Source organism: Myiozetetes cayanensis, unplaced genomic scaffold (genome assembly GCF_022539395.1).
Source record: "Myiozetetes cayanensis isolate MyiCay16 unplaced genomic scaffold, myiCay2020 scf5-8, whole genome shotgun sequence".
Classification (NCBI taxonomy): Eukaryota; Metazoa; Chordata; class Aves; order Passeriformes; family Tyrannidae; genus Myiozetetes; species Myiozetetes cayanensis.
In genome coordinates, this window is record NW_026087742.1 from 66,738,787 (window position 1) to 66,748,024 (window position 9,238).

The window sequence follows — 9,238 nt, forward strand, 5'->3', positions numbered from 1 at the left end:
TCTTATTTAGACTCCTGTGTCTTTCTCTTTCCTTGTGGTTTATACATAGATGTGGTCCTTCAAACCTGCTGTTTCCTTTTGCACACTAAGTGGACTTCTAAGTGAAAAAATCTAGAGGAACAGGTCATTGCAACACTTTACTGATGTTTGTGTCACTGAGGTCTTTGACCAGAAGAGTAGTCAAGAGAAAATCCTCTGTAACTGTTTTAAAAAATACTATCTAGGGATGAACGTGCAGGCAGACTTTTTAAAGATCATGTTCTCTTGTTCTCTTAAACATTCACACAGACAGTTTTTATTAGGAACTTGAAAACTCGGCCAAAGGTGTAGCTTTTCAAGGAGACCACAAAAGACATCTCCCTGGAGCTGCCATTCCCTCTTTTTTCCATTCCTTTGAAATTTAAAATCTACTGGTTCAAGTGTTAGGATTTCCAGAGCTTCCCAGTGAAGTAAAAATTGGCCTAACTAGGCTGCTTGTTGTGTGGGGGGTTGTTTGTGTTCATGTGCGCATGCACACATATGTTTAGGGTTTTTTCTCTCAGGAGGTGAGAGGTGGGAGGATTTTGAATCAGATTCATCACATTAGGAAAGTTTAACCCAGTTGCTTGTTTGCCTAAGTTACAAGCAACAGATCTTTATAATATAAAGGTTTAGGTCATCATGACTGTTCAGGCTCACTATGCTTATGATTATGCAAATAGTTCTCTGTTAAAAGTACTGAAATCGTAATTTTTCAAGAAATGTAAAAGATCTACTTTACTACTATCTAATAATGGCCAGTCTTCGCGAGCGAAGATCCGGGGAAGGTCTTTCCACCTTCCAGCCTGCGCATTGGATTTTTTTAGGTGAGACACAGTGTGCGCGGAACTGAGCCCACCCTTTAATCCTAAGGTTCATCTGCCGGGGCCAAGCGAGCTTGGACGGTGGCAGCGAGGTCCTTAGGACGTAGGTGGGTTGCCTTTAAGGGCTAACGAGCCCCACCTGCCCGGGAGTGGCCCTGACCGGGAATCGAACCCGGGTCTCCGCGGTGATAGCGCGGCGCCTTTACCCCCTAGACCACCAGGGGCTCCTTACTACTATCTAGACTAGATGAAAAGAAATCCCAAGGGAAGGAGAATGTCTGCATTAGAACATATGGTAGAAACTTTAATAATGGCATGGTACTTTCATTCTCTCAGGCTGGGGAATTAAAAATGTAAAACCACAACATTTCTCACGGGTTGTGTCAGTAGCACAATGCAAGCATGTTATTTAGATTAGTCATGTACAAAAACACAGCAGGATTCTATAGGAGTTTGTCTCTAAACTCTGTGAAAAGTTAATCATGCTTTTTTTGATGGCTTCCCTATCTGTCTTCTTTCTGTATACAGGCTCCACATTCCAAGCATGCCAATTGTGTCTCTCTGTAGAAAGGGTGTTTATTAGAATTTGACAGAGAACCTACCCTCGAAATGGTCAAAGGGGCAACTATATCTTGTCCTAAATGTGATCAAAATCAAATCCTAACCTGTCAAAATCCTTTGAAATAGTGATACTTTGTGCTCCTCTACTTCATGTCACTTTGAGCCCAGGTAGAATAATAATGGCCAGTCTTCGCGAGCGAAGATCCGGGGAAGGTCTTTCCACCTTCCAGCCTGCGCATTGGATTTTTTAGGTGAGACACAGTGTGCGCGGAACTGAGCCCACCCTTTAATCCTAAGGTTCATCTGCCGGGGCCAAGCGAGCTTGGACGGTGGCAGCGAGGTCCTTAGGACGTAGGTGGGTTGCCTTTAAGGGCTGACGAGCCCCACCTGCCCGGGAGTGGCCCTGACCGGGAATCGAACCCGGGTCTCCGCGGTGATAGCGCGGCGCCTTTACCACTGGACCACCAGGGGCCCCAGGTAGAATACGTTCAGCTTTTAAATGCGAAGCCATTTCCCTCTAAAGTGAGACTAACTGGTGTGGTCTTCCCCTAACCCTGAAATTCCTTAAGCCTAGATTTCTGAATTGGTAGGTTTAATTGATAAGTGAACAGGTGTGAATTCATATGTCTACAAAGGGAATTACGTCACAATGTGGGATTTTACAAAGATCCTCAGCTTTGCCTGTCTGCACATTTTTGTCACACTGCAGTTTAGATGTCTGTAAAAAGTTGGTTGATCAGTGGGAGTAACAACAAGATTCCATTGGTTGTTAGCTACTGTCTTGTGTGGTTTTCAGGAAGTTAGAAAACCTGTGGTCCTTTGAAGTTTGCAACTGGGGTATGCAAGTTCTTGTTTTTCCTAAGCCCTGGCTCTATTTGGCCTTCTGTAAAACAAAATTATCAAAGGCCATTTCACTTAGACTGCTTGGAGTTCTGGTGGGAAGGTCCTCTTGTCCTTTTTGATAGCTGCTTCATCTTCAGTGGCTGGAATGTTTTCTCCATTCTAGACTCTCTGAAGCAGTCATGAAACAGGGTATTTGGACCTTTCACACTTTAGCTGGTCATGGAGGTAAATCTCAAATGAGAGTGAGGGGAGATTGGGTGGATTTTTATTTTTATTTTTCTCTCATTTAGAGCTTGCTACATAGAAATTCTGCAAACTGATGATAGCTCCTCTGTAATGTTGTGTTCTTTGCCCTTCTTGATGTATTAAAGGACTAATGGTGGCTTCTTGTCCTTTGCTTTATTTTTTTGGTTGTTTGCTAAACTTCTTCAGTTTATATCATCTTTTTAAGTCTTTTCTCATGACCTCAGGAAAAAGGTACCTTTAGCCCAGTGTTGAAAAGATTATGTGATTATAAGATTCTACAACACATTTTACATTCTAATTTGTTTCTGGCAAATTTTTACACTTTTGGGATCTTTTAAGGCTAGCAGTAATTACAGGATGAAAGAAAATGGCATGAAATGTATTTTCACACGAGTCAGATTCTTGATAATGAAGAAAAACTGAGGTGCTTTTTCCCATTCGCTCAAAGCAGCATCACTTAAAATTGTGGATTGAAGTTTGGATGCAGACTGGACAGAACGATGAGGAATTAACACCATCAATTGCTGTTGAACACAACTGTGGTGATGCTCCTTTTGGCTCGGAAGTTCAAAAACTACTGCTCAGTGGACGCTGGGAATGTGTGTTGGTGGAGCACTACGCGTTGTGCATGCCCAGTGTTCTTCTGAAAAAACTTTTGCTTCCTGTAGTTGTCAGAGCAGTACTGGGTTAGATCAATCTTTACCAACTGTAACCATTCTTTATGTTATGCCACTTTGTGCTGTCACTGCACTTCAGTCCTTTCTGGGTACAATTACTATGATGCCTCTTTGAAAATTCAGTCTAGGCACCTCTGGTTATTTTCTTTCCTCGCCCACCTAAGATGTGCAAGCTGTTTCTTTTGATTGCCTGTGGAGAGGAAACAGGTTAACTCAACTCTGCTTGGCTTACGAGGAAAAAAATATTTTGACCAAGTGAATATTTTCAGTTCTAAAATGTTACAGGTTTCAGAGTTGAGCCCTACATCACTTTATTATGGGCAATGGGTTGGTGAAGGAATTGCTATTTATATGAATATCTGGTTTTGATGTTAACATATTTGATCTGATTCTACTTTTAATTCAGTAATGAAAAGTAAGGCTTTTGTGTAGAGGCATAATTGGAAATACTTCCAGATACTTTACTGCATGTATTCTTACTGGTCTGTGCATTGCAGACAGGTTCGTCATATTGCAAAATGATCTGCACTGTGACTTCTGCCATTCTGTATAGATCCAGACTCACTTGTGATTTCTCTCGTTCAAGTGTTTTGCATATTATGGTGATACGTGCTCATTAACCATATTGTGATAAGAGTTTTAGTGAACACAATTTCTTTTTGTCTTGTCTTGCAGGCACCAAGTATAGATGAAAAAGTAGATCTTCACTTTATTGCATTAGTTAATGTAGGTGGTCATCTCTATGAATTGGGTAAGAACACCTTTTTGTCCACTCTCTCCATTTGTTTGAAACAAATGCAAGTAGTGATGCTGTTAACTGTCAAAGTTTAGGAGAGATTTCCTGATGTTATATAAGGCTTAGGTTCTTTTCAGCTGCATCTTAGGGTCTGGGGGTTTCTGTCAAACAATTGTAGCCTTCTTCCCCTCCTTTTTTTGTTTTGGTTCTCTTTCCCTCAACTCCCTCCTATTAAGATAAACTGGTACAGAATACTAGACTGCCTCAAAACTTCTGTTATCATTTATAAGGACAAGAAGCAAGAAAGAATTGATGAACACTCAAAATTTCAGAGGAAACTAGTTATATTTATGTCTCTGCATTGTTTGTATTAAATTAACTGTATGCTGCTTTAGAAGTGTTAGCTGTACTATTAAGTAGCATGATACAGTTTAAACTGAAAGTGTAATAATAGATATTAATATTCTGCAAAAATAACAGATATTAATATCTGCAACTAATTTTTAATAGGCTGGTCATTTGTTTCCTCTACTTTTTTGTGGTCATTAGACAGTTCACTGTAGAACTGTAGTCTTTATTTTCTGAATTACAGCTCTTTTCCCCCCTTCTTCAGATTGTGTAGCACTTCAGTTCTGCTCTGATATTCTCTAATGAGTCCAATCTTAAATATGTTGCTGGGCAACTAGGTTTTGCTGCTGGCTCTTCGGAAAACCAGCAAGTAGATCAGCATTTAAAAACTGCAAGTCGCTGGTCTTTCCTATCATAATTTTTGCAGTATTTTATGATGATAACATTTTCATCATTTGAAAATCAACACATAATTAAGCAATGCCCTTAACAGGTGGTAACTAATCACAGCCTGGGGCATAAGCAGTATATAGGAAGTGCTTGTGTTAATATTAAGTTGATCTAAGCGGTGTTATCAGGGATAAGTTATGAACAATAGGGACACATTTCTGTATTTTATGATTCTGTGTGTCTGTCAGTGAACTAGATCAAAAAGGTACGTACTGTAGGATGCAATATAAATGTTTTATGACGAAATTTCAAGGCATGGTGAATGGCTTGCTCTTCTTTTAGTGGTGTGCTATTTCCATAATATGTTTTCATTGCCTATTAATTTACTCTGCTTGAAATGCAAACTACATACTTTGATGACCATGTTTAGCTATTTTCGTAAGTATGATGCAAGATAAAATCCATTTGAATTTTTTTCTTAAAATCAAAAAAAAAATAGAAAAAGAAGAGGCATTTAGCTCTGCTGTACAGTGGAATGCCAGTAGTACTATTTTGTTGTTCTTAAAATAACTTCTTTCTGTACCGGCGGAAGGAAGCAAAAAAAACAAACTGAAAAGTAGGAAAATGGGAGAAGGTTTTTCAATTAATTCACTGGCTTCACTCACTGTGGGCAGCATGTGGGCTTTGGAAGGCAGAAAATGCTAAGGAAGCACATGGATGCTAAATGCTTGTGATGTTTTTGCCATAGAAAACAGGTTATTTATAGGCACATGAAATTAAAATGCTGCTCTGCCAAGATGTATGTAAAAAACCCCAAGAATCAAATCAAACTTAACTTACAGCAATTCAGGGCATTCAGTTCTGTTTCCTTGGCATTTTCTGAGGGTTTTGCATTGTTGTATCTTCAGTCATCGTTGTTACAATAGTGAACAATCTCATGCAAACTGCTCATGCAAATCCAAAAGTTTGGAGTTTGGAAGTATGGCATCTTTGGAGAGGGAAAGGTCTTTTAGAGGGAGGACAGAGCCAAAAAGGATTTGGTCCAGCAAATACTGAGGATACCCTGATATATGTTTTCCTACTGTTAACTCTTTGAAAGTAACCTTAAACATATTTCTATGAATGAAATTATTTTTGAAATGCATATAATGATAGCATTGTTATATTGCAAATGGGAGAAAAAATAACTATAACTCTTTTTAAACGCTATGAAAGTACATAATACTTAGAGCTCCTGGACTTGTTTGCTAATTTATTTTAAATGAGAGAAACATTTCAGATATGCCAGACTCTGTTCTGTAATGGAGTCCCTGATCACAGCTGTCAAAGGTCACAGACATACAGCTGTCTGTCTGAGTAAACCCATCAAGCGCAGTTGAAATTTTTCTACTCTACTGGAAAAAGTAGAAGTACTATACCAGCAGCAGAACAATAGCAACTTACAGCCTTGAAGTTTTCAAATAAAATATTAAAAAAATATTTCATGGTTTGGATTATTTTTTTCGTGTGACAGACTGTACATAATTATACTGGTTGAAGCAGTCAGCCATGGAGGAGAGATCAGGGAAAAGCCAGCTGCATGTGTGATTCCTTTTTGAAAAATGAGATACCATTTTTGAAAGTGAAGTACAAAAAAATCTGTTCAAATAGTTTTAACTGGAAAAATGAAACTTTTATAAACTTATAAATGTGTTGTTCAATCCTGCTTTGTCTTTCAACAGATGGGCGCAAGCCATTTCCAATAAACCATGGGGAAACCAGTGATGATTCCTTTTTAGAGGTAGGAATAGAGAACCTTCTGAAATGGGCTTATAAAAAAATATTTAAAAAATCTTGCTGTATTTCCACAAAATTTATAGTATACATATATATGAAAATACTGTACAAGTCTTGCTGTATTTATGGTTCGATGAGAAATAGAGCGAGTGGGATGGTAAGACAAAATTAGTTTTACTCAGTTCTAAAAACAGATATTTTGGAACACACCTGTTGTAACTCTAGATGACAGAATATCATAACATAAATGTCAGAAAGGTTGATTATAACAAAAAATCAGACTGACTTGTCTTCTGTGCTGAGATTTTCATATAGTTCTGCTCCTTTCAAGTATACAAGACAAAGTTATCAGATTGAAAACTTAAAATTTTTCATTCTCTTTCCTTTGGTTTAGTTATAGTTTGATAGGTGTCATACTAGACAGAAGTTGATTTCCTTTCTGGGTCTTGCTAATAATCATTCTCAAGTTTAACAGATTCTTTTGGGTGCTTATTTTTTCAGGAGCTGTTCAGCTGAGAAACTATTTGGAAAGGGATACACTCTGTTTGGAGGATAACTGTCATCCCCACAGAGTGATACAAAGTTGAAGTTGAGAGAAAGCAATGCATAGATCTGACTATTATGGTATCCAGACTGGATTAGCATTACAAAAAAACCCAGAAAAACTAAAACCAAACAAAAACCAAAATAATTTTATAGTCTAATAGCATAGACTAATGTCTGTAAAGTTTGCATACAGTTTGTGTTTGGACAGGGGGAGAAGTTGGATAAAGCTTTCCTTATTTCATATGTGGCTTTTTTCTGGTTTACTGATAACATGTGTTCTCCAGATTGCACCCTAAAGCTAGATGAAGGAATTACTTAAGATCTTTCAGTTACCGCACACAGCTTAGATTCATCTTGAAACAAAGGAAAAATTTCTGAATGCAGAGTACTAGTCAAGGCAAACGTCAGAGTTGCATTTAGAAAGTCAGACAAGCAACACATCTGTTGCACAAAGTAATATTCAGTTAACAAACAAAAATTGTTTCTAAGGTTCTACATAAAACTTTTTCTCGTTTAGGCTGCCCATATGAGCACTGAAAATAATCTTGAATAGTGGTAACTCACCTCAGAAATACAGTTTATGTAGATTTGTGACATTGTTTATTTAGTAAACCTTCATGGATAAGTCCATTTTGAGCATAGTTTGTATAAAGCGTATATTCATATTTCAGATTTGTTGTTTGGTTTTTTTAAAATAAACATGATTTATATTGGGTTTCATTTTGTATTTTTTTTTCATTTGTACTTTTTTCCCTAGGATGCAATAGAAGTTTGCAAGAAATTCATGGAACGTGACCCAGAAGAATTAAGATTTAATGCAATTGCACTGTCTGCAGCTTAAAAGCCTTTTCCAGTGAGACTATTGCAATGTATTGTAACAATAAACTGTTGCCATATGTTAATAGTACAAATTTTGATACTTCCCTAACGTGTTGATTAATTGTAGCATATGTGGAATAAACTTTGCATTTGTCCTTGCTATGTTTTGCTGCTTGTTCCTACAGCAAATTTGGGTATTTATATACAAGCATGCATTTTGTGCAAGATTTCTATGTGGTGGGTTTTTTCCCTTCCACCCCCTTAAAATTTTAAGAAATTACTGTCTGTGATGTTTCATCATGATAACGATGAGCTAGTTCAGAGCAGGATTATTGTTTGTATCATTAACAGATAATGTTCTGAGTGGAGTATATGGTATGTTAATGAGTGAAAACTTGGAATATGAGGCTATCTCCATCTTTTATTTATAACGGCGCAAGAATACTATAAGAATTTCTTCAGGTGACTCAAATGACAAAGACTTTTTTTCAGTGCATTATTTATAAATAAATATATGGAAGAAAAAAAGCAGAAAAAGGACTGTTCTTCCTGTTGGTGAGCACTAACATTTTGAAATTATCCTAATGTTTACATTTTGAATAAAACTTCACTTTGTTTCTCAAGCCTAATAATGTTAATAAATTGTCAAAAAGCTTTAGTTAAACCAATGTTTGCTATTTGTATACGTGGAAAAACAATGTGGATTTTTGCCCCAGAAAAGGCACACTGACTAGTTCAAATGGTAGGACTGCGGAGGGCACACACAGATGAATACAGCGATGTGAAGTATCTCACCTAACTGAAATAAATTATAGAAAAGTAATAATTGTTGTAATGAATTTTTGTTTAACAACAGAAACAGACTATAGATTTTAAAGTAGCTGTGATGGTCATATACTTTTCTCCCTTTTAGGAATACCTATTGTAAATTTGTCAAGTGGCATTACTGGTTGCTATGTGATACCCTTCCCCCTGTGCCATCCTTCTCACCCCACCTACTAGATCTTAAGGTGCCGTTGACCAATTTTTTATACCTGAATTAGTAGCACTGTGGTTGTTTTGGGTCTGTTTTGTTGGTTGGGGTTTGTTTGGGTTTTTTTGGCTAAGCAATCTTATGCTTTAGGATTCTTGTGAAGGTTGGTTTTGGTTAATGTGCATGTTGTTTACATTCCAGAAAAATATTCCTTATTCGTTCCTTAGAAGTGGAATAATTTAGGTTTGCTTCCAATCAAACCCACTGCCAAAGGAAACTGAACCCTCTGTGTCCCAGAGGGTGCTCTCATTCTCTGTCAATTGTCATTGCAGGAAAAATGAACGGGGTTATGCCAGAAGCAGTCTGGCAAAGTTTTCCTTCTTCATGGAAAAGAAAGAGGCTTGAGAGCCTGTCTTATCACTTAAGAACATCTCTCTAAAACATGTCACCTGGAGAGTCTACTAACAACACCAGTCTGTTT

At 37.5% G+C, this 9,238-nt stretch overlaps 1 protein-coding gene across 1 annotated transcript in view; it reads left to right on the forward strand.

Annotated features, from left to right (window-relative positions):
* UCHL3 (ubiquitin C-terminal hydrolase L3) overlaps window positions 1-8,413 on the forward strand; it is a 40,870-nt gene extending 32,457 nt beyond the window's left edge. The window contains exons 7-9 of the mRNA XM_050333048.1: window positions 3,845-3,920; window positions 6,365-6,423; window positions 7,723-8,413. Coding sequence (XP_050189005.1) covers window positions 3,845-3,920; window positions 6,365-6,423; window positions 7,723-7,806 — 219 coding nt within the window. The 3' untranslated portion in view covers window positions 7,807-8,413. The remainder of the gene's footprint in view (window positions 1-3,844; window positions 3,921-6,364; window positions 6,424-7,722) is intronic.
* Window positions 8,414-9,238: the final 825 nt, after the last annotated feature.